This window comes from Elephantulus edwardii, unplaced genomic scaffold, assembly GCF_000299155.1.
Source record: "Elephantulus edwardii isolate Elephantulus edwardi_28Jun2011 unplaced genomic scaffold, EleEdw1.0 scaffold00395, whole genome shotgun sequence".
Classification (NCBI taxonomy): domain Eukaryota; kingdom Metazoa; phylum Chordata; class Mammalia; order Macroscelidea; family Macroscelididae; genus Elephantulus; species Elephantulus edwardii.
In genome coordinates this window covers 1,233,799-1,258,416 of record NW_006400145.1, presented here as the reverse complement: position 1 = coordinate 1,258,416, position 24,618 = coordinate 1,233,799, and the positions used below count along the sequence as shown (strand labels likewise).

Genomic DNA, 24,618 nt, shown 5'->3' with positions numbered 1-24,618 from the left:
ACATCAAAGAGTGATAAGGACAGGAACAAAGGATGTTTTAGGTACTCCCTCAAATCCCTTTTTGAAGACAACTAAAAATCTAACTAAACCCACTAGTAGGTAAAATAATGGAAACACGTCAGGTTACCTGTTTATGCAGCTTGACCAGGCTTTTCTCACTTGGGTAGGTATTATGCTTTTCATCAAAATCTTCATAGTCATCCATGTTCCTACCCATTTTTTCTTGATACTCTGTGGGGCACTGAAAGAGATATGCAGAGATTTTTAAAAATCTTTATCCTGCAAAAAGATAGCAAGTTAATTTTCATTACAAAGCTTCCATTTAAGGGCATTTCTAATTTTCTTAAAAACAAATCTTGGCATCTCCATATAATTGCATTTTCAATAGTGATGTTTTCTTGAATATGTTATAAAAGATGCACTGAGTTCTGAGCTGTGAAAAATTGTCTTCTCATCTGTATTAATATTAATCTCTATGCCCAGGTACATGTGTTTGGAATGGGTTGGGGGGCAGGGGAGCTTACGTAAGAAGCAACCAATATTTGAGGATTATTCTAAGCAGGCACCTTTATAGAACTGCTGTTTTCATATTTAAATAATGAGGAAGAACCATGACAAATCCAAGATGCTGAATTTTTGAAATGTATAGTATAGAGAAACAAATACAGGATATTTAGAGTCATCTCTCTTACTAAACCCACGGCTGTTGCGTCAATTCTGACTCCTAACAACTCTGCAGGGCAGAGTACTACTGCCCTGTAGAATTCCTAAAAAGCCATAAATCTTTATGGGAGCAGACTGCCACATCTTTCTCCTAAAGAACAGCTAATGCCTTCCAACCACTAAGCTTGTGGCACTCAGTAATTTTAAAAAGTGATCAACTAGAGCACTGGTCCACCAGTGCTCCTATTACTAGTCATTTAGTAGCTATACAAATCAATGCATTGTACTTAGATTCCTAGATTAAAAATCTTAAAAGGCAGCAAATATGAGATTGGCAGTTCATTAACTGGTTCTTAAGACAAACACTGACTAGTAATCAGTAGAGAACAATTGATTGAATATATTAAAGAAACATTCAGTGATTCTGTAGTTTCTTAAAAGAAACTGAAATACTAGTGGAACAACCATGTGGAAATACATGAGTGCTCCTAATTTAACATCAATGAATGAAAGTCTTACAGCTTTTTACTAAATACTCATGTTTAGTATCTCACATCATTTTTAATACTGATTACAAAAACATTTAGGAATGAAAATGACTATTATTGAGGCCCTACTTTACTTTCTTTTAGGGAGAAATATGTTTGGGATAAGAGCATTTTTATAGACTAGGAATATATCCTAACAAAATCTGAATGAGATACGAACGCAAGTATGTACACCTATGATCATACCATCATGGCAATGCTTATACCCCATATATAACTTACTCAACATCATCTCAAACTCCTCATGTTACTGGAGAATGCAGTCAATCAGGAATGCTAGATTTGGCAATAATTAAAGAACTCACTGTGTGTATACATATAATTACAGGTTTATGGTTACGATTTCCATGAAAATGGGAAGAACATGGGAAGATCTCAGGTATGGAGCAATCTCAAACTTTTCTAATGTTTTTATTATTTTATAAAAGAGAATAGATGAGATAATGTGATTTAATTACCTTTTTAAGTATTGTATCAACACATTTTCTCAATGGGTGATTATACTTGATGCTTTCATTCACTTTACGAACCTCCTATAAACACAGTAAGAAATTATTTTTATGGATCAGACATTTCAAATGAGAAGAACATACATTCTCAAGCCCTCAATTTGAACCCAAATTATGTACTATAAAGCCTCTTTCACAAAATAAGTCTCCCTAAGAACACAAGTCAAAATCTAGTCATTGAATAACTGTATCTCATAGTTTCTATTACTCTCTCATCATTTGCCAACTTGTTATGCAAAAATGAACAAGAAAATATTTACTATTTATACAATAAAAATTCAATATTCTTGTGTTAAGAGCTCTTAAAAAATCAATACAAATAGGCAAGACAGCTAGTTGATAAAAGTCTGGAAAAATAGTTAAGTTCACTAAAAACAATTGTAGATTTAAAAAAAAGCATTTTCAAGCAGGTGAAGTAGGTAAACAGGTCCACTTTTACTAAAAAGCAATATAGGCTATTTAAATGGTATTTAGCTCTGGTGGCTGAGTGGTAAGGAATTGCTCTGCCAAGCTGCTCCAGGGGAGAAAGATGGTCAGTCTCCCCCCATACTATTTACAGTCTCTGAAAAACTCACCTTGAGGGTTAGTTATGAGTCTGTATTGACTTGGCAGTTGTTGTTTTTGTTGTTGTTATGTGCCATTGAGTCACCTGCGGCTCATAGTGACCCTATATACAACAGTCCTAAACCCTGCTCTATCCCTTGACAATCTCACTGTCTCCAACATGCCTATCCTCATTACCCTAGTGATGGGATCAACCCATCTCATCAAGGGTCTTCCTCTCCTGCACTGTCCCTCCACTCTTCCAAACATGATGTACCTCTCCAAGGACTGGTCCCTCCTTGCAACTTGTCCAAAGTATGTCAGACGAAGCTTCAGAATCCTTGCCTCCAAGGAGCAGCCTGGCCTCACCCTCTCTAGGATGAACTTGTTTGTTCTCTTTGCAGTCCATAGTATATTCAATACTCTTCTCCAGCACCACAGCTCAAAGGCATCAACTCTCCTTCTATCATCCCTAGTCATTATCCAGCTCTCTGAAACATGTCAAGTAATGGCAAAGACTATGGCCTGTATCAACTACACCTTAGTCTCCAAACTGACATCATTGCTCCTCAGTACCTTGGAAAGGTCTCTGACAGCTGACTTTCCTAATGCAATTCATCTTTTAATTTCCTGGCTGCTAGTACCAAGAGTGTTGATTGTAGAGCCAAGCAAACCAAACCTGTCAACAGTCTCAATCTCTTCACCATCTGTCATGATGCTGCCAGTCAGCCCAGTGGTGAGAACCTTTGTTTTCTTGACATTGAGCTTCAATCCATATTGAAGGCTGCAATCCTTGACCTTCTGCAGGAAGCACTTCAGGTCCTCTTCAGTTTCAGCAATCAGGGATGTGTAGTGACAACAAAAAGGATTTAGCAACGCCCGTGAAAATGTTGTTCTTGTTATGTGCCGTCGAGTTGCCTGCAACTCACAGCGACCCTATGCACAGAAGCTCTGAACCCTGCCATGTCCTGAGCCAGTATCACTGATTCCGACACTCCAATCACTACTGCCCCGTCACTGTGTCAATCCATCTCATCTGGGTCTTCCTCTCCCACGCTGTCCCTTCCTACTTCTGAGCATGATGTCCTTCTCCAAGGACCCATCTTCTTTTGGCCATGTATGACCAAGTATGTGAGACGGAGCTTCAAAATCCTAGCCTCCAAGGAGAAACTTGGTTTTACCCTTTCCAAGACAAGACTTAAATGTTTCTTGGCAGTCTACGTTATGTTCAAGACTCTTCTCCAGCACAATTTGAAGACATCAATTCTTCTTCTGTCATCCTTAGTCATTGTCCAGCTCTTTGATGTACAGCAAGTAATTGCAATGACCATGGCCTGGATTAGCCACACCTTAATCTCTAGACTGACATCATTGCTTTTCAGTACTCTGGAGAGGTCCCTGACAGCAGATTTTCCCAACAAAATTAATCTTTTTATTTCCTGACTGCTGGTGTTTAAGGGTGTTGACTGTGGAGTTAAGCAAGCTGTAACTGTTAACAACCTCAGTCTCTACTCCATCCATCATGGTGCTGACAATTGGCCCAGTGGTGAGAATATTGATCTGCTTGATTTTGAGCTTCAGTCCATATTGAAGGTGCAGTCCTTGACCTCCTGCAGCAAGCACTTCCAGGATACATATTCTATTCTGGGCCAGAGTACAGCACGTATAGTCTTCCTCTCCTTTGTGGACCCTCCACATTTCCCAACATCATGTCCCTCTCCAAGGAATAGCACCTCTTAGCAATATGTCCAAAGTGTATGATGTATAGCAGCATCATTCTTGCCTCTAAAGAGCATTTCAGCTGCACCCTCTCCAAGACATATCTGTTCATTCTCTTGGCCATCCATGGGATGTTCAGTGCTCTTCTCTAACACTACAAATCAAAGGCATCAATTCTTTTTCTGTCAGCCTCGTTACTGTGGAGGTGTCGGATGCACAGATAGTAACTGGACAGAATATGGCTTGAATGAGACATACTTTTAGTCCTCAAACTGATATCAGTACTCCTCAATAATTTGGAAAGGCCCCTAACTATACATTTTCCCAGTGCAATGCGTCTCCTTATTTCTTGACTGCTTGTACCAAGGGTGTTAATTGTGGATCCAAGCAAGATGAACCTGTTAACAGTTTCAATCTCCTCTCCATCCATCATGATACTGCCTATTGGTCCAGTGGTAAGAATCTTTATTTTGATATTGAGATGCAATCCTTACTGAAGGCTGCATTCCTTGATCTTCTGCAACAAGTGCTTCAAGTCCTCCTCACTTTCAGCAAGTAATGTTGTATCATCTGCATAACACAGGTTACTGATGAGTCTCCCTCCAATCCTGATGGCACATTCCTCTTCACAGAGTCCAGCTTCTCAGATAATTTGCTTAACATGTAGACTGAACACGTATGGAGATTGAATACATCCCTGACACACTCCCTTCCCAATTCCAAACCATGCAGTGCTCCCCTGCTCCGTTCGCACAAAAGCCTCCTGATCCAGGTATAGGTTCCTCAAGAGCACAATCAAATGCTCTGGGATTCCCTTTCTTCTCAATGTCAGCCACAACTTGTCATGATCCACCGTCAAACACCTTTGCACAGTCAATAAAGCACAAACAGATATTCTTCTGGTATTCCTCACTTTCAGGCAGGATCCATCTGACATCAGCAATGATATCCTAGTGGCACGACCTGTCCTAAATACTGTTTGAACTTCTGGCAATTCCCTATCATACTGCTTTTAAAATGCATTCTGGACTTCTCAGTATGACATTCAAAGCCCTATTACCTTGACTATAACCTTTTTCAAAACTTAAAACTTGTATCTTACTACCATAAACCTTTAATTTCATTTTAAAATTCTGTGATCTCTCACCAGAGCATTGTCAGCTACCCACATTCTACTTATTCTAGGTCTAGGTGTCATTGCATTTCCCCCAGAGTAACTTTGCTTGGTCACTATTCAGAAGTGAAACCTGAACTACAGCAATTCCTTTGAATCATTCATGTCACTTTGACTATTTGTACAATTTTCAATCTAGATATTTAGTATCTTTCTAAAGTCTGCTGTCTTCATGGCATTGCGGTTATGTACTGCAGAGTTGGACTACAACAAGTTCTTTTTAAATCCATAACTAAGTTAATCTAACACAACATCATTTTATAATTGCTCTAAATTTTTATGTATTTAACTGAAATTTATCTCTTGAATAATGTTGTAAAGTTGCTTCAAATCAGTTACATCCTATAAATGAGTAAAATAAAGTGCTTCGTTACGATACAAACAGAACCATAACTTATTGGTACAAATCCTCGATGCAAATTATTCTCTCAAATGGTTTCCAGACGTAGTTGGTGTGGTTACTTTGGGTTAAATTTTCTGGGAGATTATTTTCCACTCTCAGTACAATAATATAATCTCAACATCTAATCTAGAAATTGAGCTCTGGTGGCACAATGGGTAAGAAGTTGGCTGCGAAATGAAATGCCAGTGGTTCAAATCTACTAATAGCTTCAGGGAAGAAAAGACAGGTGATGTACGACCACAGAGATATCAAACCAAACTTAACCAAACCACTGCCACTGAGTAGATTCCAACTCACTGAGACCCTGTAGGCCACAGCAGAATTTGCACCTTAAGGCTTCAAAAGCTTTATACATTTTGCAAGCATACTGTCCATCTCTTTTCCATGGAATGGTTAGTAAGGTAAAACAGCAGACATTTTGGTTACCAGTCAAATGCCTTAAGAGAGCCACCAGAAGTTCTCCTTAAAGATTACAATTTAAGAAACCTTATGGGGTAGTTTCACTGTCAGATAATGTCACCAAGTGTTAGAACTGACTTAACAGCACAAAATGCTACCTGCTATACTTTTGAGAACAAAAAGTATCATTATTAACATTATCCCAAAACAAGAGGCATAACTCTGCGTTGTTGAATATATGCTCACTGAATTTGTTACTTAAAAAAGATCCTGTATGATCCTGGAGGATTTTATATAGCCATGTTTTCACTCTAAAGCTCATCAGTGTACTAATGACAACAGAACGCACCAAGGACTAGAAGATAAATGTAACTTGTTGATTTGTTTGTAAGGTTTAAACCTGTTCACGTACCTCCATAATGTCTTCTAAATTCTCTTCTGCATCTGCTTTCTCTGTCATTAGTTTAGCTGCCTTAAAGTAAGTCTTCATAAGCAGATAACCCTTTTTCGCTCCATTCCAGTATGACCGAGGAATTTCCACCAAGCCGTACCCCAACAACAGCACGAGAAGAAACAGACCCCATGTGTTTGCAGCAGCTATCCCAATTGTCTGAAGCTGGTTCCTAAGAAAGGAAAAGTGTGAATGGCATGCTTTGAGGAAGAACTTCTAACAACCAAATATTGTTTAATCTACATGGTTTTTCAGAAAGCAACTGTCCACAATGATGGCTATGATTTTATATTAAGAATATAGGATTCAAGTTCTCAGCCCATCTTTTAATAACAACACATAATTTATGTGATTTAATAGAAAATTAACAGTGTGACTGTGACTGTAGGAATCCATTTTAACACTGGAAATACTGCTTCCATAATGTTAAAATTCGAATCTAGGATAACTAGGAGAGGATGTTTTTCACTAGGTACTCTCTTACTTCACATTAACCAAGAGAAACCTAAAATGTTTAAATACTTCATTTACAGCTAACCTACTCAAATCTCAGGAACGCAGGAGCTGAGATGAAGCATTTTTAACTATTACCTAATATTCAGATCTAGAACTTCATGTTCATTACAGATCCCAAGTATAATGCAGACACCAATTTTACAGCCATGTTCAAGTTCAAGATAACATGAAAGACAAGTATATAGACTATTCACAAGTCCCATAGAAAAATAATCCAAAGAGTATCAATACTCTAGAAAATTTTGTACTTTATGACAACTCTTAACACCAGCAGTGGGGAAACCAAAAGACGAATTGCATTGGGACAATCTGCTGTCAGGGTCCTCTCCAGAGTACTGAAAAGCAATGATATCACTCCAGAAGACTAAGGTGTGCCTAACCAAGGTCACAGGCTGTAATTACTTGTTATGCATCAGAGAGCTGGACAATGACTAAGGATGACAGAAGAAGAATCAATGCCTTCGAGCTGTGGTGCTGGAGAAGAGTACTGAACATACCATAGACTGCCAAGAAAACAAACAAGTCTGTCTTGGAGAGAGTGAAACCAAGTTTCTCCTTGGAGGCTAGCATTTTGAAGCTCCATCTCACATACTTAGGCATGTGGTCAGGACAGACCTCTCCTTGGAGAAAAACATCATGCTTGGAAGGATGGGCAAACAATGCAGGAAAGAAAGACCCCGGATGAGATGGACTGATATAATGACTAGTACAGTGAGGGTTGGTGTGTCAGAATTAGTAAGACTGGCTCAGGACAGGGCAGGGTTCAGAGCTGCTGTACATAGCGTCACTATGGGGGGCAGGCAACTCGATGGCACATAACAACAACATAGCAAAAATCTAACTTTTAACATATAGATATTAGACAAAGCATGAGCTGTCTAGTATTGTTGTTACTGTATACTAACTACTGAGTTGGAAACAACCCAAAGCTGACCCCTCTGGCAAGAGACTGCTCATCCTTCCCCTGGGGAGTAGCTGGTGGATTTGAACTGTGATCATTCAAGACTGCAGCCCAGCTTCTTGCTACTCAGCCACCAGTGTTCTGCAGCTGTCTTAAAGCTGTCTTAAAAGATGTCATTTCTTAGTCCTATGGAGTATTCAAATTTCTTTCAGCAAAAGCATAAAGTATAACTTAGTCTGTTTCTTGATGAAATGCCTACTTTTCCACACAAATGAGAGAAAAACGAATTCTAAAAAGTACAAAAATAAACAATGCTAAGAATATGGGTTTTCTTACCATTCTAAGTGCAAATGTGGGTTTACAGCTACATAAATTAAAAATGCTCCAAATATCAGCAAGTAAGTGCCATAATAGATGGCATTTTCAATCAGTGCCGTTTTGATCTTCCCAGTGATGGAAAATCCTCCAGATCGTGCATATGACTGCATAAACGGTAGCAGAATCCTGGATGGTTGAAAAGAAAATAATTAAACAAAAAGAAAACAGTGAATGTCTACTAATCTCAAATATCCTATGTATATGACTCTCGATTTTAATGTATAGTTCTTTTCACTAATAAAAATGAGTATGTGTAATTATTAGCACTGTGTAAGTAACTGTGGCTAACATTAAGAAGAATGAGAATCTCAGAATACTTGATTGTGCTCATGTGAAATCTATACTTGGACCAAGAAGCAGTTGTCAGAAAAGAGCAAGGAAATATGGCATGGTTCAAAATTAGGGAAAAAGTGTGTTAGGAATGCGTTTTGTCTCCATACCTTTTCAATTTGCAGAACAGATCATCTGGGAGGATGGACTTTATGAGCAGGAATGTGGAATAAGGGTTGGAGGAAGACTCCTTACCAACTTGCTTTACACAGATGACACAACCTCCTTGCTTGTCAAACTGAGGAGGACCTGAAGCATTTGCTGCAAAAGTTCAAGGACTGCACTTTTCAATATAGACTGAAGCTCAATATTAATCAATACTTGCACTGGCAGTCAGGAAATCAAAATATGAATTTCATTAGGAAAATATCCCATCATGGACCTTTCCAGAGGGCTAAAGAGCAATGATGTCAGTCGGGAAACTAAGGTGTTCCTAATTTAAGCCATAGTCTTTGCAATTGGTTGTTAGATATCAGAAAGCTAGATGACTAAGGATGACAGAAGAATTGATGCCTTTGAGTTGTGGTGCTGGAGAAGAGTATTGAATATACCATGGACTGCCAAGAGAACAAACAAGTTTGTCTTGGAGAGGGTGAAACCAAGTTGTTCCTTGGAGGCAAGGATTTTGAAGCTCCATCTGACATACTTTGGGAATGTAGCCAGGAGGGACTAGTCCTTGGAAGAATGGAGGGAGAGTGCAAGAGATGAAGATACTGGGGGAGATGGATTAACAAAGTAACTGTGGTAACAAAAGCTGGCTCAGGACAGGACAGGGTTCAGCGCTAATATTCACAGGGTTGCTGAGTCACAAGTGACTCGATGGTACATAACAAGGTATACTAGATGGCTTCTAGTACATAGATGTATACAAACCGGATAATTCTAACATACAATTCAGATAACTGACTTGTCTGTAGTATTTACTTTTGGAGATTGTAAAGCAGGCCACAATGATAAGCCACGGGAGGAATGATTTACAGTGAGTCTAAAAAAGTTCTCTAAAGCCTTTTGAAGAGTTTGGATCATATCCAGTGAGCAATGAGGAACCACTTTTGTTAACAGAAGGAGATCTGATCAATCACATTTCAGTTTTCTAAAGACTGATAAGGCTGCAGCCAGGAGGATGCACTGACAGAGAACAAAACTGGGAATGAGTTGCGAGCAGTGAGGTTTGGTGTTAAGTGGAGAACATTAGCTGCCAATATACTAATTTCACAGCAACAAGAGACATCTAGAACTGTGACAGAGATTTTGGAATAGCCATGTCAATGGTGAAAAAACATTAGTAGCTGAGATCTCCTAGGCTAACTTGTAAGGAGAAGGGGAAAACTGAGGAATAATTACATTTAAGAATTAGGTAAAGGAGTAAGAAGAGGTAAAGAAGAAAATCAAGGAACTTATAGAGTTATGTGCCGTCGAGTCGCTTGTGATTCATAGCGACTCTACGTACAACAGCCCTAAACTCTGCTCTGTCCTGTGCCAATCGCACAGTCTCCGATACGCCCATCCCAATTATCCCTCCTGCGCTGTTGCTCCACCCTCCCAAGCATGATGTTCCTCTCCAAGGACTGGCCCCTCCTTACAACATGTCCAAAGTATGTCAGACAAAGCCTCAGAATCCTTGCCTCCAAGGAACAGCCTGGTTCAACCCTCTTCAGGATGAATCTGTTTGTTTTCTTGGCAGTGCAAAGTATATTCAACACTCTTCTCCAGCACCACAACTCAAAGGCATCAATTCTTCTATCCTCCCTAGTCATTGTCCAACTCTGATGCATAACAAGTGACTGCAAAGACCATGGCCTGTAACAAACGCACCTTAGTCTCCAGAGAGACACCATTGCTATTCAGTACTTTGGAGAGGTCCCTAGCAGCAGACTTTCCTATCACAATACATCTTTTAATTTCCTGACTGCTGGTGCCAAGATTGTTGACAGTTGGAGCCAAGCAAACTAAAGCTGTGAACAATTTCAATCTCTTCACCATCTATACTGATGCTGCCAATTGGTCCAGTGGTGAGAATCTTTGTCTTCTTGATATTGAGCCTCAATCCATATTGAAGGCTGCAGTCCTTGACCCTCTTCAGCAAGCGTTTAGGTCCTCCTCAGTTTCAGCAAGTAAATCCCTGCCCACCCCACAGGTAAATGTGAAGGCCCAAGGCTGCACAGGAATCGTTAGGGCCCAAGGGCCAAGAAGAAACTATCTACACACCAGTTCCACAGGACATATCATCTTTGCTTGGGAAACATTACCAATAAACTTAAGAGACACTGGTCACAGCATAAAAAACTGTCAGCAGCTGAAGTGTTTGGAATCACAGAAGCCAAGGAAGCTTCAGATATAAGCTATCAGATCAAGGGCTGGACAATGGGAGATAGATTTTGAAGAGAATGGGTAGAAGTGGATCGATATCCTGGTAGATGGTGGAGCAGGGAAATAAGTGGGCCAAGACACTTGTGCCAAGAGCAGGGACAACACTGAAACTAATGGTTAATTCCATAATAAGGGATGTATCTTTCATTTTTTTCTGTAAAATGCTTGTCTGTTGGATACTTCTCTAAATCTGAACATTCAGATTAAGACAGACTAGCAAGAAGGATTGGCCATCCACTTCTGAAATAGCAGGTCTCTGAAAACCCTATGCACAACAGAAGCTGCTTATAGAGTAGAAACTGAAAAGTATTTCAAACTTGAAAGAGAAAAAAAACAAATCAACCACTGTAACATCAGAAAGGCAAATTATACTTGAAAGTATGGGTACAGCAGCAGAGATAGTGTCAGAGAACAGGGTTAATTAAGCAAATCACCAGTGGAGACCCAAATATAGATAATTCATGACAAAGTTTGACTGGATAAAACATTTATGTAAACTCATAAAATGGAATATGTTACAGAAATGAAAATAATATTGCTATATACAACATAGATAAATTTCCTAAATATATATAAGTTAGGCAAAAAAAAAAAAAAAGCTAAAGGAGAAAAAGAACATGTTGCACAGCTTGACATGAAAGAAAAGTGGGTGAGTCTCCTTCCATTAAAACCTACGGCCTTGCAAACCCAATCAGGGGTCGCTATGAGCCACAATCAACTGTACGGCAGTGAGTCTGAGTATGAACATAACTTGATGTTTATAAAGTTCAAAAGTAGGTAAACAAATCTATGGGTTACAGGAGTCACAGTAATGGTTACCTTTGCAGGAAGGGAGTAACTGAGCAGGGCTCTGAAGGAGGATTCTGAGGCCTTGGTGATAACAATCTTCATCTGATAGGTAGTTAAGATGGTCACGTTCATTTTAAAAAGAGTCTTTAAAAAGCTGTTTATGTTTAGCTACAAATTTATATGCAATTAGTTTCAAAAAAGGAAATTCAGCTGTGATTAAGTCTACAACCTTCAGTGTGCATTACACCTCAACATAAAGGGGGAAAATCCTCAAAATGAAGCCAATAAGCAACATCATGACAATAAATTAAACGATGGAAGTTGTCAAGAATTTAATTTTATTTAGATCCACAACCAATATCCGGGGAAGCAGTAGGCAAGAAATTTAAAAAAAAACATGTTGAAATGGGCAAATATGCTGTTAAGTCAATTTAAAGTCTAAGGTGCATCTGACCCAATCATGGTTAATTACTTCATATGCTTATAAAACAGATACTGAAGCCATTAGAAAGGAAGAGGATGCATATTATGGATAAATATGAAGTCTGAGGAAGAACGGATGACTCTGAATTGTGATGTCTAGAAAGAGCACAGTCTATGGACTGTCAAAAGAAGCAAGGATGGTGTGATTTCATCTTACATACTTCGGGCCATGTTATCCAGAGGGACCTACCTGGAAAAGCAGAAGATCAGAAAAGGAGAAAGACCCTCACCAAGAAGGACTGACACAATGATCTGAACAATGGGTTAGCGCACTGCAGAGACTATAAGGAGAGCAGAGGGAGTGTCGATGTTTAGGGAATAACCTAGAGAGATGGAACCCAGGAAGGAAATTCAGGAAATGGAGAGAAGTGACAGAGGGAAGTAACTAGAGGGAACAATGATAAGAAAAACATTTTTTTTCTAGCTTTCGTTTGTTAGTTTTGTTTTTATTCCCCCCTGGTCAACTGTGTTCTGGGTGAAAATTTACAAAGCATATTAGATTTCTTTAATCAATCATTCATGCACATTGTGTTCCATTACATCAATACAATAAACACACTGCTGATGGTGCATTCACTGCATAGTGTCATTTTTTCCTTTTCTTTTTTTCAAAATGAGAGATTGAAGCCAGGAGAAAGAGGATGAACGTTTAAGGGCTTTATCAAGGGACATCTGAATAAATAAATTTTTTAAAAAAGTATTATTGAGAATAATGTAAATTTTTTTTAACTAGTCCTTGGAGAGGGACATCATGCTGGGGAAGGTGGATGTTCACAGAGAAAGAACAACCCTGAATGAGATGGACTGACATAGAGTATGACAGAGATGAGGATGGTGTGGGACAGGGCAAGGTTCAAGTATGTTTTTCATAGCATTGCTATGAGTCACATTCTACTTCAAGACACCTAACACTTCGTAATTTTTCTTTCAACCTTAGGCAAAATGTAAAATTTTTTGTCTTCCACTGCCACTTACCATGTTAAAAATTGTGAGGTCCAATACACTACCCTCCAGAAAACTGGCATGATTCCATCAGGGATGTAACTCCATGGCTTGAAGCATGGATGGTGGCTGTTTAATAAGAATTGAAACAAATTAATCATAACTTACATCAATTAATTCCCATGTAGCAAAGATCATTCTTCTATTACCAGCACGAAATGAGATTGTAAAACTCACCAGAAAACTTAAGAGTTCAAAAGTCACTGCTACACTCAGGGAGAGAAGGTGTATGTGGGGGAAAGTCATATATGAAAATCAAAACCAAGTGTTCTAGAGAGGTCATATAAGTTTTCAATGTATTTATAATCATATTCAACTCAATGAATAATGAAACAGTCCTTAAAAACAAATGCATCAGTAAATAAAACCTCTAAGACATCACAAACAGTATCAGGGTGGTGCAAACTTAAGTGCTTAACTACAAGTGAAAAGGTGGGTGGTTTGAACCTACCCAGAGATGCCCAGATAATAAATATGGCTAGCAATTTGCATCCTAAATGGTCACAGCATTGAAAAGATTATAGAACAGCTGCATTTCACACTGTCAGTCAGTTCTGAATCAGAATTGACTCACTATCAAATTATAATGAAACTCCTTAATCACACAATAAAATATACTCATTTGGGGGTTGTTTTCTTTTGAAGAAGGAAGACAAGTGATTAATTCCTAGGAAGTGGAACATTAACTGAATTAGTAACTGCGCTACAACTTGCATACCAGCATCTATATATATTTCTTGGGATTTTCTTATGTGTCTTCGGCCATATATTTTTCCATTTGATGGATGGTTACACATTTTTTTTAATCAAGATTTTAATGAAAGTTTATAGAGAACTTACATTTTCATTCATTCATTATTATACATTTTCCTCCCTGCATATCCCCCCCCAGTTCGTTTTTCTCTTTGAAAAAATTATTTCATTGTTGTACAACTCCCCATCCCCACCCCAGTCCACCTTATTATGTAGCTCTTATTCTGGACTGTTGTCATGAAAATAATACCTAATCATATATCCCTTTTAAGCAGTTATTTCCCTCATCTGTTTCAATGCAGTGTACATTATTTACCCCCTCTTTTTTAAGTTTCTCCACAACCCCCATGTCAGTCCTGTTTTGTAACAATGACATTATGCAATATTTGTCCTTTTGTGACTGAGATATTTCACTCAGGGTCACACATTTTGTATAAATATTTCATGAGTTTCTTGTTTTTCAGTGCTCCATAGTATATTCCATTGTGTGAATATACCACAGCTTCTCTATCCATTCTTGTTGATGGGCACTTGGGTTGTTGTTTCCATCTCTTTGCTATTGTGAACAAAGTAGCAATAAACATGGGTGTGCATGTATCTGCTTTGGGTTTCAGTTCTGGTTTCTTTAAGGTACAATTGCTGGGTCAAATGGTATTTCTATTTACAACTTTTTGAGAAAGTGCCATACTGCTTTCCATAGTGATTGCACCATTTTATACTCCCAACAGTGAATAAGGGTTCCAATTTCTCTACAACCTTGCCAGCATTTGTTATTTGCTGCTCTGTTGAACTTTGCTATTGTGACTGTGATGAGATGATATCTCACCGTTGTTTTGATTTGCATTTCCCTTAGAAGAAGAGATTTTGAATATTTCTTCATATGTTTGTTTGCCATCTGGATATCGTATTTGGTGAAGTGTCTGTTCATATCCTGTGCCCATTTTGCAATTGGACTGTTTACCTTTATCTTGTTGTGGTGTGGTTACTCTTCTTCAAGAACCGTCTTTACTGTCCAAACACTTCTAATCACCTATAACTCTTGCTGAATTATATCCAAATTTTTGGTGGTTTTATTTTTCAATTTGTTTGCATGTTATTTCTTTGTCTCTCCCATTTTGTTTTATAATATTGTAATTACATTTTCATTTGTGTACTTATACAAAGTTTTAGAACATGGTCTAGTGATGATAAGCTGTCCTGCAATCCTAAAGGCACATGGTTCAAATCCACCAGCTGCTCTTCAGAAGAAAGATGAGCAATCTCTTCTGGTAAAATTTACAGTCTCGGAAACTCGTTGCAGAGTCAGCTAGGGGTTGCTTCTAATTTGACTCCATACAAAACACAATATATTAATATAATTATCCAATTCCAATGATGCTTCAAAGGGAGGTTGTGATGTTAGACTAACAGTTGGTTTTCTTTTAGCCATTGCTGTTAGCTCCCTCTGGTCTCGAGTTGCATTAATTGTAGACACGTGGCCTTGCAAATCATCAAAAGCTGTTGGACTAGTATAAGAGAAAGAATGCTTCCTACACTGGGAAGCAAGACAAGTCCTCTCTACAATGATATACCTCTTATTCTGGGCTGTTGTCATATGTATAATGTCTAATCATCTATTACTTTTAGACAGTTCTTTGCTTCATCTGTTCCAATGCAATGGTCATTATCTATCTGCTCTTTTTTTTAAGTAAATTTTTTATTTTATATTGATTTACTTACAAAGTTTGTATACATTGTTTTTCACACCAGATCAATTTGATACTTCCTGATAATAAGTACCAACCTGATACTAAAGACAAATCCCACAAGAAAACTACAAACCAATATCCTCATGAAAAAAAAAATGCAAAGATCTTTAACAAAATACCAACCAACTGAATCTAAAAGCATATTAAAAGGATTATATGCCATCATCAAGGGAGTTCTGATGGCTTAGAGGTAAGGAACTGTACTGCCAATCCAAAGGTATGTAGTTCAAATTCACCAGCTGCTCTTTGGGACAAAGATCGGCAATCTCCTCCTACGTGATTTATTATCTCTGAAAATCCCCTAGAAGGTAAGCTATAGGTTGGTTCCAACTCGAACTCGATGGTACACAACAACAACAATGCTATCATCACAAATACAAAAGTGGTTCAACATTAGAAAAAACAGTGTAATAGACCACATTAATAGAATACACTCATCTCAATCAACACAGAAAAGGCATTTGACAAAATCCAACATCCATTCATGATAAAAGCCAAATAAACAAGTACCCAAGAGAAATTCTTCAGTATGATAAAGATATCTATTAAACACTTACAGCTAACCTCATACTCAATGGAGAAACATTGACAGTTTTTTTCTTAAGATCAGAAATACTACTCACTGGTACAACCATTCTGGAAGGCAGTTAGGCGCTTTCTCAAAAAGCTGAACATAGAAATTCCATATGACCCAGCTATTCCACTACTTGGAATATACCTTGAGAATATGAGAACTGAGGCACAAACTGAGATTTGTACATCAATGTTCATAGCAGCATTATTCACCATTGCAAGAACATGGAAACAGTCCAAATGTCCAACCACAAATGAATAGATTGAGAAATGACGGTACATTTAAGCAATGCAATACTATGTAGCAAGAAGAAAAAATAATTTTGTAAATTATTACCTAACTTGGGAGGGACTGAAAAGCATTATGCTGAGTGAACTAACAGTCTCACAAGGATAAATATTGTATAAAACCATTATTATAGAATGAGTATAAGGATCCAGGAGGCGTGGGAGAGGCTGGAAGCAGAAGGATGTGGATGTAGAGGGGGAAAGGGGATTAATTACTGTACAATTTTATGGGTGAAGGGATGAGGGAAATTGAAAGAATTTCTTCAAATTTGTATTTGAGTTTTGTAAATAAACTATTGGGGGTTAAGAAAAAGTAATACTACTCACTCCAATTCTGGATGTCCTAGCCAGAGTAATCAGTGAAGAAAAAAAAGATATACAAATTGTGAAAACTGTCCATTTACGCACATAGCATGATCCTATATATACTGAAAAGATGAATAAAATTATAAGAAAACTAGTGTCATGAAATGAATTTAACACAAGGGAAGGTGCCAAGTTACAGACGTAGTAGATAAGATTCTACATACCTGGAATAAGCTATCTGAAAATGTTAAGAAAAATGATGTTATTTATAGAACAATCTTGATAAAGGAATAAAATATGTAGGGACATATATAATGTTGTTGAGTATGATGTATAGCAATCCCATGAACAAAAGACCTGAACCCTGTTCTATAGTTATCGTTGTTTCTCTATGTCCACAGAATTTCCAGAGGCACATGTTTTAGGAAGTGGATGCCATTACTGCTTCCAAACCTAAATCAATCTGGGAGCTACAGCAAACACTGTCCACAATGGGTAACCATTATGGCATTTGACACACCAGTGGCAGTGTTCAGCATCACAGAAACCCTAAGTTACTTCAGTACAGCAAATTGACAGACCAGTGCTATACAACTTGGAAGAATGTTCATCTAAATACAATTAACACCAGTCCTGAGGGTAGCAAGGCCCACCCACCAGGTCCTGGCTGACTTTAAACCAACAGGCTTCCAGCCCACAGCTCACTGTTAGTGAAAGCCAGTAAATTCAATCAGCTCACACACAATTGTGAATGAAATAAAGCAACCCAACAGTCCACACCTAACTTTCACCAAGACAAGAGAGACCATCTTCCAGAATCCAACCGCTTCACACATGAGCCTCCTTATATATAAAAATATCTGGTCTCACCAGGCATCCTCGTGAGAGGGACATCGTCTTTAAACCCCGTGTGGCAATCCCTGACGCACCACAGTGATGCCCAGGGAAGACAGGGCGACCTGGAAGTCCAACTACTTCCTTAAGATAATTCAACTTCTGGATGATTATCCGAAATGCTTCATCGTGGGTGCAGACAATGTCGGCTCCAAGCAGATGCAGCAGATCCGCATGTCCCTCCATGGGGAAGGCTGTGGTTCTGATGGGTAAGAACACCATGATGTGCAAGGCCATCGGGGCCACCTGGACATCAACCCGGCCCTGGAGAAGCTGCTGCCTCACATCCGGGGAAACGTGGGGTTTGTGTTCACCAAAGAGGATCTCACAGAAATCAGGGACATGCTGCTCTCCAACAAGGTGCCGGCTACTGCCCGTGCTGGTGCCATTGCTCCGTGTGAGGTTACTGTGCCAGCCCAGAACACTGGTCTGGGCCCCAAGAAGACCTCCTTCTTCCAGGCTTTGGGCATCACCACTAAAATCCCCAGAGGCACCACTGAAATTCTGAGTGATGTGCAGCTAATTAAGACTGGAGACAAGGTGGGAGCCAGCAAGGCCACCCTGCTGAACATCTCTCCCTTCTCCTTCGGGCTGATCATCCAGCAGGTGTTTGACAACGGCAGCATCTACAATCCTGAAGTGCTTGACATCACAGAGGAGACCCTGCATACCCGCTTCCCGGAGGGTGTCCACAATGTTGCCAGTGTCTGTCTGCAGATTGGTTACCCAACTGTGGCCTCAATGCCACATTCCATCATCAATGGGTATAAGCAGGTCCTGGCTTTGTCTGTGGAGACTGACTACACCTTCCCATTGGCTGAAAAGGTCAAGGCATTTCTGGCTGATCCATCTGCATTTATGACTGCTGCCCCTGTGGCCGCTGCCACTACTGCAGCTGCTCCTGCTGCTGCGGCCCCAGCCAAGGTGGAAGCAAAGGAAGAGTCGGAAGAGTCGGATGAGGATATGGGATTTGGTCTCTTTGACTGAAAACCAAAAAGCCACCAACTCTGCCAGCTTTGTGTGAAACAAGGAAATAAAGGCTTCATTCTCTTAAAAGCCTCTAAGCTCTCTCTTACGGTATTAAATGAGGCTGAGCATCTTAAAAACAAAAACAAAACAACAAAAAATATCTGTTGGCCTAGTTGTGAGAAGTTGCACTAAAATCCCAAAGGCATGTGGTTTTAATCCAAAGGCATGTGGTTCGATGCCCCATGGGAGAAGGATGGGCAATCTTTCTCTCTGAGATTTACTGCCTCTGAAAACCCGCTGAAGAGTCAGCTTTGTGTCAGTTCTGACACAACAGTACTCAACAACAACAACATATGGGAAAGACTTGCATATTGAAAAAGCATTACTGAAGGGGGAAAAAAATCTAAGTAACAGAAAGGCATTTTGTGTTCATGGACTGGAATACTGTTAAAATAACACTTCTAATCAAAGTAATTTATATGTTCAATGCAATCCTCATAAAAATTCCAAGAGCCTTCTTTACAGAAATGGACAAATCAATCTTGAATTTATATTGAACTAAAAGGGGTCCTGAACAATCAAAGAAACCTTGAAAGAGAATAAAGTAAAACTCACACTTCCTTGATTTAAAAAAAAAAAAAAGCTATAGTAATACATAGGGTCGCTATGAGTCGCAGGCGACTCGACGGTACATAACAACAACAACATAACATAGTAATACAAACAAACTGGTATTTGTATAATAACTGACTTATTGACGAATAACATATCTCTGACAGTCTAGAAATAAACCCAGACATCTGTGGGCAGTAGATTTTCAGTGAGGGTAATAAGTCCATTTAATGGAACAAAGAACCGTCACTTCAATAAATGGTGTTAGAACAATGAAATTCATTACAAAAGAATGAAACTGAAGTCATACTTCATTCTAGATGTGATATTAACTCTAACTTACCAATGACCCATTCTTCATCTGTTTTTCATTCTTAGCATAGTATACCATATGATTATCTGACTCAAAGTGGCCAAAGCTAGACCATTTATGTCAATGTTCAAGTGTTCCATTTAATTTTTCACAATTTCTCGTTTTACAACATTCAAGCTACATACATTGCATGTTCCAATTACTAAACAATGTTTACCATTTTGTTTCCTCATTTTGACCAACCTCCAGAATCTGGGCTCCACTACCACCACTACAACTATCCATGTTCCTCTAAAGTTCATAGGGCTTTCAGAGGTTTGTTATTTAAGAAGTGGATGATATCTTAATCTGCGAGTTCTACTAAAATCTTTCCACCCTGGTTAGCCCTTGTGGCATTTGACACACCAGTGGCATAGCTTTCAGTATCACAGTAACCCACAAATTATCTCAGTACAGTAAACTGACAAGAGTTGTACTGAAAACAGAACGGTGTTGCATTCATAGTAAAAAAGTACATTTCAAGTTCTATCCTTAAATACAATGTTGTGAGTGATAAGATATTATCCATATGAATACAAAGACAACCTGTTAATACAACTATTATGTGAATAAATGCTCCTACATCTACAGTCAAAGAGGGAAAAAAAATCTGAAAATTTTTACGAAATCTTGCAGTCTGAAGTTGATCACACATGAAATGAAGATGTGTTAATGATAAGTGTTGACTGGAATGCAAAAGTTGGAAATGGTGAAGAAGGAATAGTAGCTGGAAAATATGGGCTTGGTGATAGAAATGAGGCTGGAAATAGAATGATCAAATTTTGTATTTTCAATGAATTATTCATTGTAAATGTCGCTGTTTACCGCTGAGTTGGAAGTAAAACAGCTGACCCTCCAGTGGGTTTTCAGAGGCAGTTAAATAGCATGGAAGGAGATTGCCCATCTTCCTACAGAACAGCTGGTAGATTCAAACTATGTGCCTTTGGGATTGCAGCTCAGCTTCTGGCCATTAGGCCAACAATGTCTTTTTGAAAATACACAAACAATGACTTTACACATAGACCTCACCTGATGGGCTGCATAGGAATCAGACTGACTACAATTTTGAAAGGAATTGTTGGAGAAACTTAGTATCAGCAGTAAAAACCAGGCCAGGGGCAGACTGTGAGTCAGATCATCAATTACTCATGTACAGGTTTAAACTGAGGCCAAAGAAAAGTTAAAGTAGGTTCATGAGAGCAAAGATATGATCTTAAGTCTATTCCCTCTGAATTTCTGAAGGGCAGGTCTGAGGTACTGAACACCAATGATTGAAGACCAGATCAGTTATGGGATGATATCAACGATATCACCCATGAAGAAAGCAAAGGATACCATCCCTGAAGAAAACAAAGACAAAGAAGAAAAAAACCAAAATGGATGTTACAAGAACCTCTAAAAATTGCACTAGTGCATTGAGAAGCCAAAACAAAGGGAAAACACACTAAAGTACAAGAGCTGAACAGAAAGTTTCAAAGGGCAGCTCAGAAGACAAAGAAAAGTATTACAAAGGAATATGCCAAGAGCTGGAATTGGACAATAGAAAGGGAAAAGCTCACCCTGAATTTCTCAAGCTGAGAGAACTGAAAAGCAAATGTAAGCCTCAATTCACAATATTGAAAGATGCCATGAGCCATATATTGAATAACCCATAAAGAATCAAAAGAAGATGGAGGAAATACAGAGTCATTGTACCAAAAAAAAAACTGATTGACACTGGATAATTCTAGAATGTGCCATATGAGCAGAAGCCAATGGTAATGAAGGAGGAAGTGGAAGCTTCATGGTAGGCATTGATAAAAAATAAGGCCACAGGAATCGATGGGATACCAACTGACTTGCCAGTCTATCCTAGGAAATTTGGAGGACGGTTGTCTGGTCTACATATTGCAAGAGGTCCATATTTCTTCCCATTCTCAAGTAAAGTGATCCAACAGAAGGTGGAAAACTATCAAACAGTACCATTATATCACATGCAAGCAAAATACTTAAGACCATTAAAAATTGGCTAGAAATGAACATAGATAGGGAACTGCCCAAAGTTAAAGCAGGATTTAGCAGAGGTAGTGATACCAGGGTTGTCACTGCCGATGTCAGATGGATCCTGGCTAGAATTAAAAAATACTAGAAGAATGTCTATTTGTGTTTTACTGACTATGCAAGGCATTTAACTGTGTGGATGATAACAAATTATGATTAACAATGAAAAGAACAGGAATCTCAGAAAACTTAATTGTGTTTATGCAAAATCTATACCTAGACCAAGATGTTATTGTGTGAACAGCAAGAGAATACAACATGGTTTAAAATTTTAAAAAGTGTGTATCAGGATCGTAACCTTTTTCCATATCTATTTAATCTGTATGATGAACAAATTATTTGAGAAGCTGGACTCTATGAAGAAGAATTTGGTATCAGGATTGGAGGAAGATTCATCAATAATCTATGTTTTGGATAACAGAACCTAGTTTGCTGAAAGTGAGGAAAACTTGAATCACTTGTTGCAGAAGATCAAACACTTTGACTTTCAATATGTATTGCATCTCAATGTTTAAAAAAACAAAACTGTCACTATGGGACCAAAAAGCAACATTATGATAGATGGAGGAAAGATTGAAATCATAAATGACTTCATATTACTTAGATCCAAAATAATACACTTGGTACCAGCCATCAGAAGATCAGGAGACATACTGCACTGGGAAAGTCTCCAGTCAGGGATCTCTTCAAATTATTGAGGAGCAGTGATTTTAGTTTGAGGACTAAGATGCATCTGATTCAGGCTATGGTCTTTTCAATCAATTGCTATGCTGCTGAGAGCTGGACAAAGAATAAGGCTGACAGAAAAAGAACTGATGCCTTTGAACAGTGGTGCTGGAGAAGAGTACAGAATATCCTATGAACCACCAAAAGAACAGACAGATATGTCTTAGAGAACATGCAGCTGGAATGCTTCTTGAAGGCAAAGATGAAGCTTCGTCTCACATAATTGAGGCATGTTGCTCAGAGAGGCTATTCCTTGTAATGGGAACTGGAAAGGTGGAGACACAATGAAAGAAGGGGTGACCCTCAACCAGGTAGATTGAGATAGTCACTGCAGCAATGAAATTGTGTCAGAGATTGTGAGGATGGCACAGAATAGGGCGGGGTTGGGTTCAAGTGTGTTGTTCATAGGGATACTCTGACGGCACCTAACAACAAGGGGACACCAGAGCTCTACATTAGTCATTAGAGAAATGGAAAACAAAACTGCAGTGAGATATACTTCACCCCCACTTGATATAGGTGTTATGTACCATCAAGTTTGAAATGACTAATAGGTGACTCTCCGGCAGGTTTCAGAGCCTGTAACATCATAGGGGCGGAGAGTGCCCATCTTTTTCCTGTGGAGCAGCTGGTAGATTTGAACTGTCTGTCTTTGGGTTGGTAATGTAACTCCTTATCCCTATGCCACCACAGCTCCCTACTGTTGTTGTTATGTGCTGTCAAGTTGTTTGCGACTCATAGCAACCCTAATATACAACAGCCCTAAACTCTGCTCTGTCCTGTGCCAATTGCACTGTCTCTGACACTCCCATTCCGATTACCCCAGTCACTGAATCAATCCACCTCATAGAGGGTCTTCCCCTCCTGCGGTGTCCCCCTACCCTCCCAAGCATGATGTTCCTCGCCAAGGACTCCTTACATGTCCAAAGTATGTTAGATGGAGCCTCAGAATCCTATTTTCAGAAAAACAAACAAAAAAAAACCCAAAAAACAAAAACAAAACAAATGCTGGAGAAGAGGAGCAACCTTCATTTGCTGATGACACTGTTATTTCTCAAATAATTAAACACAGAATTACCATATGTCCCAACAGCAATTCTATTCCTAGATATCTACCCAAAAGGATTAAAAGCAAAGACTCTGATACTTGCATATCAATATTTAATGCACTATTATTCACAACAGTCAAAAGACAGACACCACTCAAATGTTCTTCAAGAGATGAACGGATAAATAAAAAATGGTAATACCCATACTGTGGAATGTTATTCAACCATAAAGAGAAATTAAGTTCCTATTTTAACATAGATGAGTTTTGAAAATATGAGGCTTGGTGAATTAAGTCAGACACAATAGGACAAATATGGCTTGATTCCACTTATATGAAATATCCAGAATACACAAATAGGCATACAGACAAGTTTATTAGTGCTTACTTAAGCTGGGGGGTGGGGGGGGAGAGGAAATGAAAAGTTACTTAGAGGATAATTTCTAAGATAGGCAACAGAAAAATTAGGAAATGGATAGAAGTGTGATTGTAGAACATGGAGAACATAATTAACTGTATATGGAAAGGCTGAAATGGCAAAAGTTTGGTGTGATATATGTGTGTGTGTGTGTGTGTGTATTTATTTATTCTCATACCTACACAAAAAAGTTTATAAGCCAACAGGACAGACATCAGGGTTGGGGGGAGTCCAAGAGAAGAGGTGATAAGTAATGTATACTGCATTGAAACAGATGAGGGAGAGAACTGTTTGAAAGGAATATATGACTAGGTATTATTTTCATGCCAAGATTCTAGAACGAGAGCTTCATGGGGGTGTGGGCTGGGGGGGAATTGTATGATAATAAAAGGGTTTTGTTTGGTGTTTTTTTTTTACTTTTCAAAGAGAAAAATCAACTGGGGGGAGGGGTGGGCAAGGAGGAAAATGTGCAACAATGAATGAATAGAAATCCAAAGTCTCTATAAACTTTCATTAAAAAAGAAAGTTTATAAGCCAGTGATGGAGGCCAATAGGTGTGATAATCGGACTTGTAGAAATATAAAATCTGGACAGTAAACAGAGACAACACAGAACAGGTGTTCCCTTAAAAAAAATTGTATTTAATTTTGAAAGAGAAAAGTAAAGAATACCTTGGCACTGGGGCAGCAGGTACATAGGACCCCGTAATGTTG

General features: G+C 38.7%; 1 protein-coding gene and 1 pseudogene across 1 annotated transcript in view; one reads left to right on the top strand and one right to left on the bottom strand.

Annotated features, from left to right (window-relative positions):
• LMBRD2 (LMBR1 domain containing 2) overlaps positions 1-24,618 on the bottom strand; it is a 53,669-nt gene that overhangs the window by 28,413 nt on the left and 638 nt on the right. The window contains 6 exon segments of the mRNA XM_006903655.1: positions 128-241; positions 1,670-1,744; positions 6,371-6,581; positions 8,163-8,330; positions 13,152-13,247; positions 24,577-24,618. The exon segment at positions 24,577-24,618 is cut by the window's right edge and continues 2 nt beyond it. Coding sequence (XP_006903717.1) covers positions 128-241; positions 1,670-1,744; positions 6,371-6,581; positions 8,163-8,330; positions 13,152-13,247; positions 24,577-24,618 — 706 coding nt within the window.
• Positions 17,783-18,727, top strand: LOC102849750 (annotated as a pseudogene).